This window comes from Thalassophryne amazonica, chromosome 8 (assembly GCF_902500255.1).
Source record: "Thalassophryne amazonica chromosome 8, fThaAma1.1, whole genome shotgun sequence".
NCBI classification, from domain to species: Eukaryota; Metazoa; Chordata; class Actinopteri; order Batrachoidiformes; family Batrachoididae; genus Thalassophryne; species Thalassophryne amazonica.
The window spans coordinates 14,181,155-14,200,590 of record NC_047110.1 but is presented as its reverse complement, the minus strand read 5'-3'; the positions used below and the strand labels follow the sequence as shown (position 1 = coordinate 14,200,590).

General features: G+C 40.8%; 1 protein-coding gene across 1 annotated transcript in view; it reads left to right on the top strand.

Moving 5' to 3' along the window:
- Positions 1-15,645, top strand: part of tph2 (tryptophan hydroxylase 2 (tryptophan 5-monooxygenase)) — a 94,970-nt gene extending 79,325 nt beyond the window's left edge. The window contains exons 10-11 of the mRNA XM_034175755.1: positions 1,326-1,459; positions 15,316-15,645. Coding sequence (XP_034031646.1) covers positions 1,326-1,459; positions 15,316-15,490 — 309 coding nt within the window. The 3' untranslated portion in view covers positions 15,491-15,645. The remainder of the gene's footprint in view (positions 1-1,325; positions 1,460-15,315) is intronic.
- The last annotated feature ends 3,791 nt before the right edge of the window (positions 15,646-19,436 follow it).

The following is a 19,436-nucleotide window of genomic DNA, read 5'->3' as shown; positions in this document are numbered from 1 at the left end:
AAAAACTCCACTGCTCCGGCTACATGTCACAGCGCGCCATCCGACTGGACAGGCACATCATGTGACATGCGATCCCCAACGTCCACACAGTCCGTCCTTCACGTGACAGCCTGACTGACAGATCAGCCACGTCTTGGAGCCCTGAGCCCATTCATGTGAGTGTATTGCTGCTCTGGATAGGTGGGCGTGTTGCCGGTGAGCCGCTGCAGCTGACCACTGTGTCATCGGTACTCACAGCTGGAGAACACATATTGTGCCATGAAGAATATCACATCTCAACACGCGACCACAATGTACATGTGTGGGCAGGCTCTCCTGACATGGTTTAAAAAAAAAAACAGTTCATTGGCCCGCTGTGACTCACGATTGCAAGTTCCACATGCTCCATCCATCATGTGACAGCCTGAGTGACAGCCTCACTGACAGATCAACGTGGGCAGCTTCTTTTGCCCCACATGCTGGAGCTGTGAGCCCATTCATGTGAGTGCTTTGCTGCTCTGGACAGGTGGGTGTGTCACCGGCGAGCCAGCACTGCTGCAGCTGACCACTGTGTCATTGCTACTCATAGCTGGAGAACACATATCGTGCCATGAAGAACATCACCTCTCAACAAGCCACCGCGATGCACATGTTGGCATGCTCTCCTGAAATGGTAAAAAATAAAAATGCATATCACCTTTGCGACGCGTTCAGCAGCGCCTCACTGCACATTGAACACCATCAGCCAGACTACCCCATGTGAATATAGCTGTCTGATCATGTCACGTCCACCACGTGAGTTATAGTCCACATGAAGCGGTGTCCTTTTCCGCGCCACGAGTGGGGCCGGCTATGTGTTGATGATATGATATCAATTCATTCATGTCAGTTCATTAATTCCTTGTTTACGTCAATGACCATGGTTCATGAACATGAAAGAACAGAAGGACGATAATTCTTGTACTGTCTGCTCTTTATAACAGGAATTAATTTTAACAGACAAAACAAAATCCATTTTTCATCATTTACAACACAGACTGTCAAGTCATCAGGCATCAATTACACATCATTACCAGTAACAAGATTGTCTTGCATTTAAACAGTCCAGTCATTGTTCTTATAATGTTCTGTGCTCTCATTATTTGGTCCTTACATATTTTTGTTGATTTATGTACATTTGTCCAACATTTAATTCTGCCGCTACTGTGTGAGCGCAATGTGGTATCACACCTCTCACGTGGTCGCACTGTTTTCATGCGCATGAAACTGTTGCCATGGGATCGTATGGCATCCGTACACGGCTGGATACTACATTGAATGTCCCATTTCTGCTCATATTTTCCCAGCATGCCCTGTCTGATAAGGCCTGTGTGAAGATGTTTGATCCACGGACAACCTGCACCCAGGAGTGTCTCATCACCACCTTCCAGGAAGTTTACTTTGTCTCAGACAGCTTTGAGGAGGCCAAGGAGAAGATGAGGTAAATAAGCTGTACTTTCATCAAGCATGTTTCAAAAGCTATCTTTTTATCTGTACCTTCCACAAAGTGTTTTATATATATAAAACATATTCCATTCAATGCTTCCTTTATTTTGGTGAAAGACAAACATATATCATTTTGAACAAAAAAGGAGAATTTCACTTCTGTATAGCACAAACAAATCTGGTGCAACCGGATAGGACTAATTTGTAAAAGAGAAAAAAGGCTGGTGCAGCACAGAAGTAGGTGCTGAAAACATACAAAAAGTATACAAAAGAGACTAATGTTTCGATGTGAAAGTCACATCTTCATCAGAGTCCTCAAAATACAACCCCTGGCAAAAATTATGGAATCACCGGCCTCAGTGGATGTTCATTCAGTTGTTTAATTTTGTAGAAAAAAAGCAGATCACAGACATGACACAAAACTAAAGTCATTTCAAATGGCAACTTTCTGGCTTTAAGAAACACTATAAGAAATCAAGAAAAAAAAAGATTGTAACAGTCAGTGACGGTTACTTTTTTAGACCAAGCAGAGGAAAAAAATATGGAATCACTCAATTCTGAGGAATAAATTATGGAATCACCCTGTAAATTTTCATCCCCAAAACTAACACCTGCATCAAATCAGATCTGCTCGTTGACATTGACCCTATGTGTCTTTTTGCAAGGAATGTTTTCACAGTTTTTGCTCTATGGCAAGATGCATTATCGTCTTGAAAAATGATTTCATCATCCCCAAACATCCTTTCAATTGTCCAAAATATCAACGTAAACTTGTGCATTTATTGATGATGTAATGACAGCCATCTCCCCAGTGCCTTTACCTGACATGCAGCCCCATATCATCAATGACTGTGGAAATTTACATGTTCTCTTCAGACAGTCATCTTTATAAATCTCATTGGAAAGGCACCAAACAAAAGTTCCAGCATCATCACCTTGCCCAATGCAGATTCGAGATTCATCACTGAATATGACTTTCATCCAGTCATCCACAGTCCACGATTGCTTTTCCTTAGCCCATTGTAACCTTGTTTTTTTTCTGTTTAGGTGTTAATAATGGCTTTTGTTTAGCTTTTCTGTATGTAAATCCCATTTCCTTTAGGCGGTTTCTTACAGTTCGGTCACAGACGTTGACTCCAGTTTCCTCCCATTCGTTCCTCATTTGTTTTGTTGTGCATTTTTCGATTTTTGAGACATATTGCTTTAAGTTTTCTGTCTTGAGGCTTTGATGTCTTCCTTGGTCTACCAGTATGTTTGCCTTCAACAACCTTCCCCATGTTGTTTGTATTTGGTCCAGAGTTTAGACACAGCTGACTGTGAACAACCAACATCTTTTGCAACATTGCGTGATGATTTACTCTCTTTTAAGAGTTTGATAATCCTCTCCTTTGTTTCAACTGACATCTCTCGTGTTGGAGCCATGATTCATGTCAGTCCACTTGGTGCAACAGCTCTCCAAGGTGTGATCACTCCTTTTTAGATGCAGACTAACGAGCAGATCTGATATGATGCAGGTGTTAGTTTTGGGGATGAAAATGTACGGGGTGATTCCATAATTTTTTCCTCAGAATTGAGTGATTCCATATTTTTGTTCCTCTCCTTGGTCTAAAAAAGTAACCATTACTGACTGCCACAATCTTTTTTGGTGTTTCTTAAAGCCAGAAAGTTGCCATTTGAAATGACTTTAGTTTTGTGTCATGTCTGTGATCTGCTTTTTTTCTACAAAATTAAACAACTGAATGAACATCCTCCGAGGCCGGTGATTCCATAATTGTTGCCAGGGGTTGTATATCATTTTGAGTTTTTACAGCAACATTTCATCAAAGGATTAAGATAAATGTGAGCAACGTGACTCTAAGATCCATTTTGGCCTATATTGTGCTGGACTGGATTAAACACATCCAGTGATACAGAATAGGTGCATTTTGTGAATTCTGTATAGTAACTATCCACGACGACGGACTAAATCCTGCTGTCACACATTTCAATGCATTTTGATACAGTTCTGTGTAAAACAAAATTGGGGTTGCTCCCACAGAGCAACTGCACACAAACAACAAAAAAGTTATACATCATAAAACCAATTTAAATATGAAATATGTACTGTATACTAATATTTACAGTTGTGCTCATAAGTTTACATACCCCATTAGAATTTTTTTTTTTTATCATTTTTCAGAGAATATGAATGACACAAAACCTTTTTTTCAATCATGGTTAGTGGTTGGGTGAAGCCATTAATGTCAAACAAATGTGTTTACTCTTTTTAAATCATCACAACAGAAACTACCCAAATGGCCCTGATTAAAAGATTACATACCCCTGTTCTTAACACCGTGTATTGCCCCCTTGAACATCAGTGACAGCTTGAAGTCTTTTGTGGTTGTTGTGGACGAGGCTCTCTGATTGTGAAGCTGCCACTGAATATATCTTGGACTTTATTTACATCAATTATGAAGAAATACAAACAGTATGGCACTCTATGGTAAATCTGTGTGTAGTGGACAGTTCTCAAAAACTGAGTGACTGTGCAAGAAGGAGAAGAGTGAGGAAAGCCACCAAGACACCCAGACGAAGTTATAGGCTTCTCTGGCTGTGTTTGGAGAAATCGTGCACAGTGCAAGCTTGCATTTTGCATCATCACTCTGCTTCATAGTGGAGTAAAGCCGAGAAGGATTTTCTTTCATGAAAATAGATCATATCCAAGCTTGCATCTCAGATGTACCTTCTGGCAAATTGTAGCTAAACTTTCAGGTCTTCTTTTTAAGAAAATGCTCCTCTATACCACTTCATCATGAAGCTGTATAACTGGTGATACAAAATCCAAAGCTTGCTCTCCACCAAGGAGTGATAGAAGGCCAGCAGCAGCTTCGTGTCCAGGTTGTTCTTCTTGAGGACACTCAGAAGTGTAGTTGCTGCTGAGCCTTCTTAACCAGAGCGTTGATGATGGAGGTCCAGGTGGGCCTGTGGAGATGTGGGTGCCCAGAAACCCAAAAGTGGTGACAGTTTCCACCTGTTCTCCATTTATGAGGAGGGGAAGATGATCCTGTTTGTTGTTCCTGAAGTCCATGATGAGTTCTTTTGTCTTATGAATGTTCAGGTTCAGGTTGTTCTCTGAGCACCAGAGTGACAGCTTCTACACCTCAGCCCAATACGCTGTCTCCATCCCCGTTGCAGATGAGTCCAACCAATGTGGTGTCATCTGCATATAATGCAGCTGGTTGGTTGGTTGGGTGGGTGGGTGGGAGAGCAGTCGTAGGTTGTGTGCAGAGGTTTAAAAACCACTCATTATGACTAATGAATCATCATGAATGTTGGTACAGCAAACATCATTAATGACTTTAACAAACAAGAATTGGGTGCACAAGTTTGAATTTATTTTGGATCTTCTCTAATCCAGACCGTGTCAAAATTATACATACAGTCTCAAATATATACATACATTCCCACTAATACTGGTTACATATCCCTTAGTGAGCTAAATCTTGACCAGACACTTGTGGGAGGCATCAACAAGCTTCTGGCATAAATCTGGTTGGATATTTGACTACTCTTCTTGGCAGAATTGGTAGAACTCATTTAGTTTCTTGGCATAAACGTAGTCCACAAATTTTCAATACAGTTGAGGTTGGGACTCTGGGAAGGTTATTCCAGATTCCTGCTTTATCCGACCAAAGAACCAGTTTGACACCACAAAAAATAAAAAAAATAAAAAAATAAATAAAGATGAGAGCTACTGGGAGATTTCAGTCCTATAACTCTTCCCACAGGTGCTCTTTTGTAGCGGGTGTAAAAAGGAAACCAAAAAAAAACCAACAAAAAAAAAAAAGACAAAGGCACCCTATTAAGGAAAAAAGATTAAGAAGCCTTTATTTAACCATAGGAAAAAAATTTAAATGACCTGAGCCTACGTGTTGCAGCCCTTCATCAGAACACAAAACCAGGATGTCAAGCAAGGTTGTGAGTGTTAAGCAAGTGGCAACACTCGAGCCTGTATTTGAGCTAGGGTGACCAGATGTCCCACTTTGTGCAGACCAGTCCCGCATTTCCATTACCTTTCACAAACTGCAATGGAGTCCAGCATTGTTATTGACAGTCAAGCTTCAGTTTTGAAATGTATGATTTATAATTTGACAAATGGGCCATTTGTCAGATCATACAACCCCAATTCCAAAGAAGTTGGGACGTTGTGTAAAATGTAAATAAAAACAGAACACAATGATTTGCAAATCTTCTTCAACCTATATTCAATTGAATACAACACAAAGACAATATTTAATGTTCAAACATATAAACTTTATTGTTTTTGTGCAAATATTTGCTCATTCTGAAATGGATGCCTGCAACACGTTTCAAAAAAGCTGGGACAGTGGTATGTTTACATCACCTATCAACACTCAACAAGCGTTTAGGAACTGAGGACACTAATTGTGAGTGTCATAATTGAGTATAAAAGGAGCATCCCCAAAAGGCTCCAAAAGCAAAGATGAGGTGAGGATCACCACTTTGTGAACAAGTGCATGGAAAAAATAGTCCAACAGTTTAAGAACAATGTTTCTTAAGATTCAATTGCAAGGAATTTAGGGATTCCATCATCTACAGTCCATATATAATCAGAAGATTCAGAGAATCTGGAGAACTTTCTACACATACGCGGCAAGGCCAAAAACCAACATTGAATGCCCGTGACCTTTGATCCCTCAGGCGGCACTGCATTTAAAACCGACATCATTGTGTAAAGAACCTTACCGCGTGGGCTCAGGAACACTTCAGAAAACCATTGTCAGTTAACACAGTTCATGGCTACATCTGCAAGTGCAAGTTAAAACTCTACCATGCAAAGCGAAAGCCAAACATCAACAACATCCAGAAACACCGCCGCTTCTCTGGGCCCGAGTTCATTTGAAATAGACAGATGCAAAGTGGAAAGTGTGCTGTGGTCTGATGAGTCCACATCTCAAATTGTTTTTGGAAATCATAGACATCGTGTCCTCTGGCCAAAAGAGGAAAAAGACCATCCAGATTGCAGTGGTGGGCACAGATAACCAAAACATTAACTTCGATAACACATAATCAGATAACTGAAAAGTTATCTTAGATAAAGCTAAAACGATAAACTACCCAAAAATGTATCAGAAGTTACAGATAACCAATAACCGATAAATTCCAGTATTATCTCCGGTACACTTGCAACTACTAAACAAGCTGATTTTGAGTTTTAACACAATGATCGCTTTTGGATGCATCAAAAGCAACAACAGACCCAAACAATGAGTCAGCACTTCTGTCCTTGAGTGTTCTGCCCCCTGCTGGAAGCTTCAGTTTACTACATGGCTTCCAGCACAGAAGCAACTGAGAGAAGCCGCGAAACTCAACTCTCTACCCAATCACAGTGCTGCGTTAGGCCGAGGTCTTGGAAAATAAAGCAGTGCTGAGTTATGGTTTGGTGTATAAATGAATACTGATAGAATAACTCCATTAATGTCAATTCTGTCATTTGTGCAAAGTTAATCAAATCAAATCAATTTTATTTAAATAGCGCCAAATCACAATAAACAGCTGCCCCAAGGCGCTTTATATTGTAAGGCAAAAGCCATACAATAATTACAGAAAAACCCCAACGGTCAAAATGACCCCCTGTGAGCAAGCACTTGGTGACAGTGGGAAGGAAAAACTCCCTTTTAACAGGAAGAAACCTCCAGCAGAACCAGGCTCAGGGAGGGGCAGTCTTCTGCTGGGACTGGTTGGGGCTGAAGGGAGAGAATCAGGAAAAAGACATGCTGTGGAGGGGAGCAGAGATCAATCACTAATGATTAAATGCAGAGTGGTGCATACAGAGCAAAAAGAGAAAGAAACAGTGCATCATGGGAACCCCCCAGCAGTCTAAGTCTATAGCAGCATAACTAAGGGATGGTTCAGGGTCACCTGATCCAGCCCTAACTATAAGCTTTAGCAAAAAGGAGAGTTTTAAGCCTAATCTTAAAAGTAGAGAGGGTGTCTGTCTCCCTGATCCGAATTGGGAGCTGGTTCCACAGGAGAGGAGCCTGAAAGCTGAAGGCTCTGCTTCCCATTCTACTCTTAAAAACCTTAGGAACTAAGATATAACATATATCTTTTAATGTTGAATAATGCACTAATTCTGAAGTTTTGTAACAAACACAGACAGATGGCATTCTGGGTAAAATGCGATCTGCTCACAATGATTCATTCTATGGAAACCAACACGTTAATGTGACGCATGTCGTGTGCTGGTGTTTACAGATAATAGATGTGCTTTGGCAAAATATGCCATTTTGTATTTGTAAAAAAAAGGCATTTTTCAAAAAAAAAAAAAAACAACTTGTAATTAGATAACCGTCTGATATAACAGGTGTCAAAATAAATAGATCACTGCCATGATCTACTGGTGCCAGTGCAAGTTTTGGCCCTTTTTCAGCTGATTTTTCATTTGTGCGAGAATTTTTTGGATTGCACCGAGTTTCAGGTTAATCGAGCGCCCTGCATCGTTTAGTATACATGGAGTTACAAGCTGCATTTAACATCTCACGACCACCTCTCGCACTGTGCCTGTACAAACACTGCAGACCTGTCTTGTAATGTTTACTTTGATGTCTCCCATTGAGAGTTTTTGTAAATTAAGTTTGAAAAAAAAAAGCTTCTGTTTACGTTTTGCTTCTGGAAACACGAGTCTGACGTGTGGTTTTTGAACGTACAATGTATGTGAGAACATAAATTGTGCACTATCAACTTTTATACTGTGCGGTTCTGTGGTACAGTTTGAGCTAGAACCGAGTACAGTGATTGAAAATATCAGCCCAGCTTCAGTCTGAATACTGCCATGAACACTACTGGCCAGTAGATGGGAGTAGAGACCTTGAAAACTTGCAAACACAAAATTCCAGATAATCTGTGTTGCTACTTGCTGCGTTTAAGATGCGTGGAATTTAATAAAAGCAAACACAATAACAACGTCTAAAACCCAGAGAATATATTCATGAGAGTTTTAGTCACTAGAGTTTAATGCTGTTGTCCTGATCAGAGTGTCTCAAATGCATTCTCTTGTCGTGAACGTACTGAGATTACCCTATCACCCATAATGCACCTGGACACAGCATGCCCACACTAAAACCTTAAAAATTAGCATATTACTTTAAAACTAAAACATTTATCTGATATTTTCACTATATAAAACTTCAGAAGTGACGTCAATTTAAATAACTTGTCCGAAATAAGCTTGGTTAAAATTTGAACCATAAGTTAAAAATGTTTGCCTCTGGATGACTTGGGTGATACTGGCCGTGAATCAGTATGTGGTTAAAAGAAATTAGGGTTTTTGTTTGTTTGTTTGTTTTTGTGGCTAGTTTTTCTTTGCCTGCAGAGGATAGAGCGTTTTCTTCTAGAAGCAGCTCTCCTCTGTTTGCAGAGGGTAGACTACACATCTGTTCAACTTTGTTTACCACGTTCTACGTTCTTGTTTACCAGTCTAAAAATTATTGGACAACAATTTATCGGAAGATAATTAGCCCGATAATGGTTTTCAAAGTTATCTGAAAAGCTAATCCGATAATGAAAACTTTATCTTCGATAATTATCAGATTATCTGAACTGTGCCTACCACTGCTAGATTGTTGCCAGCGCAAAGTTCAAAAGCCAGCATCTGTGATGGTATGGGGGTGTGATAGTGCCCATGGCATGGGCAACTTACACATCTGTGATGGCACCATCAATGTTGAGGGTACAACCCAAAATCCAATGAAGTTGGGACGTTGTTTGAAATGTAAATAAAACAGAATACAATGATTTGCAAATCCTCTCCAACCTATATTCAACTGAATACAGCACAAAGACAAGATATTTAATGTTCAAACGGAAAAACTTGCAATAACTTGCAAATATTTGCTCATTTTGAAACTGTGGAATTGAGCACATGTGCACACACACCAAACTGCTCCCTGGCCAATGAACATCCAGTGATGGCAAACAGGGAAATATTATGTCAGCCTTGTTCACTGTATTCTTCACAAAAGCACCGTGTTCAGTACGAGCAAGGTTTTCCAACTGACTTTATATCACCAGCCAAACTAAGAGCAAGTATACGGTTTAAAAACAAAACAAAAAACGACCGGAGTGGAGGCAGCGACAGATGTGACACGAGCCGTTTCAGTTCTGTCTTGTCAAATGCACCGCGTACGTTACGAAAAAAGTTCACCAAGTAACTTCAAATATCATACAAACCGAAAATAGAGTTGAACTGAAGAAAAACCCTGGTCACACACCACACGGCGTTTGCTGAACGAAGGAAAAAAGTCCCAAAGTCACAAATCGTTGAGAAAAAGTGGACGATTAAGCCTGGACTTATCCCCCTCTGCGAGTGCAGAGTGCATAAAAGACTGAAATGAAACTGAAAGTAACAAAAGAAAAACAAACCGAATAGCAACCTTTACGCTTTAAAACAAAATCAAAACGAAGCACCAGTGTGTGATTATATCTGCAGTGAGTCTGTGCTGTCCGACTCCACACCCACCTGCAGCTACATTGTCTTGACAACGTGTGCGCGCACATGCACATCGAAGCCAGAGACGCTGATAGGCTGGAGAGACGTGTCTATGTAGGGAAGGGAAGGCACTGTGTGTGACTGGCCAAGCACAGAGCGTGGAGACAGTCAGTTACCCAATGAGGATTTTCCTTCAGCACGAGCACAGATATTGACAAGTTGTGCTCGTACTTGTCAAAAATGCTTTACCTGTACCGGATACTCGGTTCAGACGAGTATCCATCTCAACCCTACCATGAATCCACGCACATTCCGTTTCTACATTAGCACACATGCACATACACCAAACTCCTCCCTGGCCACGCCTCTATCTGAATATACAAATGTATTCAAATAGTTTGGTTGTGCTGACGGAACCATAAGTGCGGAGCGTTGTGTGTTTGATGACGTCCGCCATCGTCTCTGTGTTGTTGTGTGTAAAAATTAAAGAACGTTCAGAGACAATGTGCCAAAACAACAAAAGCTGTGGTTAGATCACTGTTCTCTCTGCTCGCTGTCATGTAAAATGGAAATTAAGTACATTTGTGTGTGTAAATGCTGAACTGAAAAGAAAACATTAAATATATAAATAAAAATTAGAATGCGCAAATGTGCCCGTGCTGGTTTTCGTTAGGAACAATTACAGAGATAAATTATTTAACCACCAAGCAGTTCCCCCATCATGCACCGTGCAGCCTCCAGCCTGATGTTCATTTGTGCACCATACATGATTTGAACATTGATGGAATGAAATGATCATCCAGCTCAAGCTGGAATGGCATGATGCCAGGTGTGATGAACACCTGTGTGGGCACAGACGACCTCTGGCTTCTCACCATACGAGGTCTATTAGAAAAGAAACCGACAGTTTTATTTAAAAAAAAAACTATATGGATTTGAATCATGTGTGATTACATCAGCCAAGCTTGAACCCTCGTGCGCAGGTGTGAGTTTTTTCACGCCTGTCGGTGACGTCATTCGCCTGTGAGCACGCCTTGTGGAAGGAGTGGTCCAGCCCCCTCGTCGGATTTTCATTGTCTGAGAAGTTGCTGAGAGACTGGCGCTTTTGGTGGCTTTCAGTTGAGTGAGTATCTGAGAAAGTGTTTAACAGCAGGGCATGTTCCAACTTGTCCTTAAGGCTTCCAACGGAGGTGTTTTTCCTGTGGCGGGCGCACCGCGCCGGCTGCGAGCCGACGCGCCAATCCGTCCGCACGTCTTTCATTAAAAAAAATCTCCTTTAACAGTGGAATGTCCAGATAAACTGCTGATTCCGACCTCTTCTGAAAGTTCTCTGTTCTCTCACGACGTCCTGGGTCAACAGAGGCTTAAATTTGGAGGTTTTCAGCTTGAAACAGGATGACGACGTCGCCTCGGAGCGCTGCGCGACGTCCCGCTCCGTGGGAAGTCCTTACAGCGATAGAAACAATCCAAAATCTCTCATCAGCCATTAAAATTTTCACCGAAAACCAGCTGAATTTCTCGAATGGTGTCCACTCGGATGTGCCTCACAGTTTTTGAAAAAATTTTGATCAAGCACAGCGCCAGTCTCTCAGCAACTTCTCAGACAAAGGAATTCCAATGAGGGGGTTGGACCACTCCTTCCACAAGGCGTGCTCACAGGCGAATGACGTCACCAACAGGCGTGAAAAAACTCTCGCATGCCCACGAGGGTTCAAGCTTGGCTGATGTAATCATACGTGATTCAAATCCATATGGTTTTAAAAAAAAAAAAAAAAAGGTCGGATACTTTTCTCACAGACCTCGTATTGCGCTCTGGGCCAGCCGCAGTTCTGTGCACAACTCCAGTAACAGTGGCCTTGGTAATCAAGATCAGTTTATGAGCCAATTATCGTCATTTGCAAGTAATCCTTGCGTTCCCTGAGTACACGCTCACGTCGGATTGCACCATTTGCAAGTTGCTTTAACAACACTAACACAGCCATTATTAAGTACCATTTAATGCATCACTTTGTGCATTTACATCCATCCATATAATTGCAAACAAATGGCTGCGTTAATTGCTCATCACTGTGTTGCTGATGTGCACATCACTCTGACTTCTTGTTTTCACACTATTAACCATTCCCAGCATCACATTTACATGTCCACAGTGGAACAATAGCTGTAGAAATGTGTATACACCAGCCAGGATTTTTGCATGATGCATTGCACATTTCCACGGTCATTTTACTTTTGATACATCTGAACGTTGGCGTGGAGACAGACATACACCACATTTTTGTGCGTAAGCACGCTTTGTATGCGAGGCCCCTGGAGAGAACATGTAAACTCCACACAGAAAGGCCTCGGTGGGAAGCAAACCCATGACCTTCTGGCTGTGAGGCAACAGTGCTAACCACTAAGCCACCATGCTGCCATGGCGCAGAGATGGTGCGCTGATATCTTCTATCACAACAAATTGTTCTTTGCAGCTCAGACCACCAAAAAAGCTGATCTAAAATCCAGCTTTGTCAAGCACTACACAAGCTGTCACTCAGATGTGCCTGACAGAAGTGGCTGCACAGCGCACATACACTGTCTGCAGATATCATTGGTAGTCACCTGCAACAAAATAAGAGTAAACATATAAACACCCAAAATAAATGTCTCTCCATCTTGCTGATTGCTTCACCTCAGGAAGCTTGGGCATGTTGGAACTAACTTGTTAAAAGAAAGCCTTTCACTTGTAACCTCTTCCTCTATACCACAACACTGTGTGCCTGGATCATTCCAATTTTAAGGGAACAACTGGTGTCTCTCTTCATTGATTGATTTATGCTTAGAAAACTAAATGCCGATGCATAATGAGTGTGATAAACTCGACTCTTTTCCATACAGCACCCAACTCTATGCTGGTATTTACCATTTAAATAAATAGCAAAGTGTGCTGGTGTGTATGGCTTCGCTCAAGGCAAAACCAGAGAGAGCTGACATTTGCCGTTTGGTATTCTTATGTATTTTAGGTCAAGGATGAACGTTGCAAAAACAGAAATTTGATTGGACAAATTTAATGATTTTAAGTAACCAGCAAACAATGGATATTGTGCTGCAATGCACCATGGGAGTCTGGAGTTTTAAATGTTATTGTGGTTTCTATTAGTTTAACAGTGTTGTTAGTGTAATTGATTGTGTTTTTACAGTTCAGTTGGTTTACTCACTTTAGTTAAGTGTTACGTTGCTGTTATCATGAGTGACCCAAGTGTCATGTTGGTACCATGAGTGAAATGTTTAGTGCTTTTAATATCTTCTGCCAATGTCTGTTCGTCAAATTAAAACCACCCGCTTACAGCAGATTGCAGAAAAGACACAAAGCTGTGGGTGCATATGTGTGTGCAATTTTGATCACGCACAAACTGTGGAGAGCTGACATTTGCCATTTGGTAGGATTATATATTTTGGGTCAAGGGTGAACGGCGCCAAAACTGAACGTTGATACGATTAATATTTTTAGAGAAGCTACGGATATTAGCTTACAACACTGAACGATGGACACTGATATTTACATTCTGGACACGCACAAATATACCACTAGAACTGGGAATCACTTTTATGTCTTTATTAGTTCAAAAGTTTTTGTATAAAAACAATTTTTCGGTAATGGCGGTTTTCTTCTGGATCTAGCTCCATAACATTTGAAGCTACATCAAATCTGATGACACCTTACTGAATCAGTACAGATTCAGCTACAATTTGGTGTTAGTTGTGCATCTCTAGCTTCATTTGTCACCTCACACTGACACATTTTCTATTTTCCCTCTATTTTTGCATATTCTGTATCACCGAATCCGGATCCGATCATCACCAAACTTTGTTTGATAGAACATTTGACTATGTTACACCCTAATTTTTTTCAAGCCTTTCTGTCTTGTTTTTGTGGAGTTAGAAACTAGAATGTCAAAATTCCCCCTATCCCACAATGGTGAAGAATCCTTTAAAAAAAAATTCCTGGATCCGGATCATGATCCAGATCACCACTAACATTTAATCACTTGTTCCTCTTGTCATTTCCAACCACTCCACAAAATTTCATCAAAATCCGTTCAAAATGTTCCGTTTTGAGTTATCCTGCTGACAGACAGACAGACAGACAAACACGACCGAAATCTTCCTCAAACTCAAACTGAAAGCAAATCTCTAAATACTTGAAAATACCTGTAAGTAATAATCAGCTGTATTTCCAGCTGTCTTCAGACAAGTCAGGGGATGGAAACATGAACATTTCCAAGTCACTGAATATGTCTTGGACTTTATTTACATCAATTATGAAGAAATACAAACGTTTCTTTCACCAAAACATCAAATCTGGGCTTGCATCTGAAATGTACTTTCTGGCAAATTGTAGCTGAACTTTTTTTTTTTTAAGACAATCCTCCTGGCACTTCCCGTTTCAGTGTGAACTTGCCACTGAGTTCCCGTGAACATTCCATGGGATCTCGTCTGTCAAGCCAGGAAGTGTTTGACATTTCCTGTTTCACTGTGGACTCGAAATTTGGCACTTCCTGTTTGTGACTTCTTGTACCATGAGCGAGCTTCGAGCTAATAATAATAATAATAATGATAATAATAATAATAATAGTGTGCATATGATAACAAGAACCCAATTAACAGGAAATAAAAGGGATGAATTCTTCAAAAAATGGTGAGGTCTAAGGTTCTAAAAACATTCTGGACTCACAAACCATTCCAACTCATTATAGAAACTTTGCACAATTTTTTTTTACCCCCTTGGAAAATCTCAGCTACCTATTTTATAAACACTACCCAATTTAGAGCTTGTGGATCCTCACGGGCAATGCGCTAGTTTAACTTTGATGCACTACATTAATACAAAATGCAAATTTATTTCACTTATATAAAGTAACATATGCCATCTGTAGGCCACTGCCACCTGCTGCATGTCTGGAAATGTTGCAGGGAATAATTCATAATGGAATTAGGAGGAGGTGTTATTTTGACGTTACATCTAGTAGCTTGAAATAAGCTTATATTTCACTTTTTGTACTTTCCGAAGTGGTCTGATGGCCTAGTACTACGGTAGGTGATATAACTTATACTGATATTAATTCATAGCCTGTATGACAACACAACTGCTGTCACAGATCTCATGAGAATTCACATTACCAAATGTCCAAACATTACAAAAATAAAAACTGCGATCAAAAGTTCAGTCATGAGAAAATCTTAGTCATTGGTTATGTTGTTTTATTTCCAGAGATGAAAGCCTGCTTGCCTTATTACGTTTTCAGTTAATGGAGTAATAAACCACACCTCCACTGAGCCGTGCACTTGTGTGTATGTGCATTTTTTTGCTCTGACAGGGAGTTTGCCAAGACGATCAAGAGGCCATTTTCCGTATATTACAACCCATATACTCAGAGTGTCGACCTGCTCAAAGACACCAGGAGCATCGAAGACGTGGTCCAGGACATCCGCAACGACCTCACCACCGTGTGCGACGCCCTAGGAAAGATGAACACCTACTTGGGCATATGAAACATGTTTCATCTGAGCTCTGATACAGGTTTCAAACATCAGTAGTGCTTCTGTGGAACCTTTTCACTTGTGTTCATCTCCGTTTCTGAGCTACCTATATTGTGCACACACAAGAGGAAAAACACCTGCAAGTATTTAAATACAGAAAGACTTAAAAAAAAAAAAAAAAAAAAAAAAAAAAAAACCCACAGAAAAATATTTATTTTTCATGTAAAGATGATCGTGATTTAGGATGGTCCCCCACTGCCAATTTTTGAAACCCAATCATCTATGTTTATGGTGCAAATACAATTGTATACCCAATCAGGGCCTGAACTCAGGTGTAATTGGTGGTAAAAGTAGTGTTGCTGAGCACGGTGAGGTATCAGGAAAGTTTCAAACAAAATTTGTGACGTCAAGATAAATCCTGATTCACATGGTGCAAAGAGTGGTTAATCTTATGTAAAAGTGGACAACCACATACAGTATGCACTAATCGGGATGTACCGGTCCCCAGTGGTGGGCACAGTTCCGCTAATCATCAAAGATGATGTTTTCATTATCAGATTAGCTTTTCAGATAACTTTGAAAACCATCATCAGACCAATTATCTTCTGATAAGTTTTGGTCCGATAATTTTTAATCCGCTAACATTTTTGCAGACGTAGCTTTTTGTAGTAGATGCACAGTTCTGTCCTCTATAAACAGAGAAGAGCTGGTTCTAGAATAAACCACTCTATCCTCTGCAGGCAAAGGATAACTGGTCATAGAAAATAAAAAAGCTCATTTCGCTTGACCCCATAGTGATACACTGGCAATATCACCCAAGTCATCCAGAGGCATACAGTTTTAACTTATGGTTAAAATTTTAACCAAACTAATTTCAGACAAGTTATTTAAATTAACGTCACGTCTGAAGTTTTATAAAGTGAAAATATCAGATATATGTTTTAGTTTTAAAGTATTGGACTAATTTTAAAGGTTTTAGTGTGGATATGGTGTGTGTGCAGTGCATTCTGGGTTCACGACAGGAGAAATGCATTTGAGACGCTCTGATCAGGCTCCACACGGACAACAGCATTAAACTCTTTGTATATCGTGCCTAAGGGCCCTGTCCCACTGGGGAGAGGATTAATTGACAAGTTGATCACAGAGTTAATGTTCATGTTGTCATGCGAGGGTTAACTGTTCATGAGTTTGGGAAGCGGGAGGAGGGAAGCCACTCGGGGTGTGAGACGGTGTTTTTTTTTTTTTTGAGTGAGTTGTGGGTAAACAGCAACTCTTCCTTTTGTTGGTGTTAAATAAAATTCCTGGAGGAGACCCGATTGCAGCAGCTACGTCTTTGTGGATTTACACAGCCGGACCAGCACTGACTGGCAGGTATGTCGCTTTCTGCCACACTTTGGGTTTACGTGACGTGTTTGTTATGCATTCACAGATTGTCCGCAAATCAGCTGCAAACCAGATGTAATAAAAACGCTTTATTCGTGGCCAATTTGTATGCATTCGCTACAACATATTTTAGTTTGTGATGTGGACATGATGGGCATGCGATATATCCATTTTACACACTGTCCCGGTCCGCTGCCAAGCCGCAAATCCCCGTCAGTTGCGGATATCAGCGGTTAACGGCAGATATACAGTGCATAGAGTGAGTATGTATTGTGTATGAATTGAGTATATATGGAGTATGTAAGGCGGATGTCATCCGCATCCAGATTTTTGAACAGCTCAAAAATCCTGGCTGCGGATATGCGTGCCTCTGCTTATAATCACGGACGTGTTCGGATGACGGCCGACTCATACAGGCATGTTACACGGATACTGTGGATGTTTGGTGAATATGGGCCAATTTTGTGCGCAATCCATATGCAAATCCTCTTAAATGCCAGTGCCGAGCCGCTAACCGATCAGATGTTATGACGCCTCACGAAGAGACTGACTGATGCGTTATGACACCGCACTGAACATGTTTTCACTATTATTTGATTTCTTTGTGCTACTGACATTGTTATTCAAGCAATCAAACAGCCATTCATATCGCCACACAATTCCAACCACATACGAGAAAGTTTGACAGTTCTTGTTCTTGAAAGAAACCTTGTCTCCCTAAGGGCCCGGTCCCACTGGGGAGAGGATTAATTGCGGATGAATTGAGTACACAAATTACGGGCATTCGTTGTCGTCCACAACAAAAATAGCCAAAAATGACAAATGTCCCTATATGAATTACGGATATATTAATAAGATATAGCGAATATATGGTGAACAATCACAGTTGTACAACGCATGTAGTGAGAAAACGGATCTGACGCATTGCGATTATCACGGCAGCATTACGGGCGTATTATGAATGCATTGCGTACGTGTTGCGCGTGCACGGCATCTGCACTGCGGTCATAAAAGAAGCGCACTCGGGCCATCGGCATCACTATTCACACCAACAATACAGCCTCTGGAGTATTTGCTGGACTTGGAAAAGTTGATTGGAGTAAACAAGCCGTGAACAGGGCGAGTGGTGACGTCAGCGGATCACAGAGCGCAGCTCGTCTGAACGATTATAACAAGAAGGTAAATCTGTTATAAACATAGGAATAAATACTGTAACAGCTGCAGACAAGAAGGAAAAAAACATGCAACTGTTTTATCAAGCCTTGACAATATAAACAAGTAATTACCTTTTTAGACCGCTCAAAATGCTTTCTGCAGCTTGTTAGCCATTCACGCGCGCGTGCGAACGGCCCAGCTGCAGCTTCCTCTGTGATTCAGGAGGTGATTAGAGTCATTTTCAACAGCCAATTTGCAGAATAAAATGATTCATCCGCCACAAAATAATTATTTTATATAGGCAGCATCCAGCTCAGAGCCCGTGGCAGCCGGTAGAACAAAGAACAGCGTCCAGCTGTGAACACAGCGCATCTGATTTGCATCTGCCACAAATCAGATGCGCTGTGTTCACAGCTGGACGCTGTTCTTTGTTCTACCGGCTGCCACGGGCTCTGAGCTGGATGCTGCCTATATAAAATTATGATTTCCATCTGCCACAAATCAGATGCAAAGCAGATGTAATAAAAACGCTTTATTCGTGGCCAATCTGTATGCAGTCACTACAACTTATTTTAGGCCGTGATATGGACATGATGGGCACGCAAAATATCCCTTTTACACACTGTGCCAGTCCGCTGCCAAGCCGCAAATCCCTGTCAGTTGGGAATATCAGAAGATGACGGCAAATATACAGCGCATAGATTATGTATTGTGTATACATTGAGTATGTAAGGAGGATGTCATCCGCATCCAAAATTTTGTGCAGCTCAAAAATCCTGGTAACGGAAAAACGTGCCTATGCGGATAATTGTGGACGTTTGCAGGTGTCGGCCGACTCATACAAGCATGTTTCATGCATATTGCGGATGTTAAGCGATTATGAGCTAATTTTGTGTGCAATCCATATGCAAATCCTTCTAAACGCCAGTGGGACTGGGCCCTAACCGGATAGAGTTGTGATATCATCATGCGTGTGCTTAGGCGCTGTCTCATAGGATCTTGAAAATTTTTTTTATACAAATGAAAAAAAATGACATTTTACAAAAGCACATTATTTGTAAACACCAACACGTTACATTGATTCACTGGTGTTGGTTTTTACATAGAATGAATGAATGAATCAACCAATCAGTATGAGCGGAGGCTTAGTTTACCCATAATCCCCTCTGGGCATCTGTGTGTTAATGTTCAAATCTTCAGAATTAGTGCATTATTTTAAAATTAACACGTGTGTTATATATCACTTTGTACGTTTTAAGAGTTTACATTAATGTAGTTATTCTATCTGGAATAATTTTATTTTTAAACCAAAACCATGATTCAAACCTGCTTTCCATTTCAAGACCTCTGCTTCATCACAGGATCACTGTATCAGGGTAAATGACTCTTTCCTACAGCAGGGAGCAGAGCGCACAAAGAC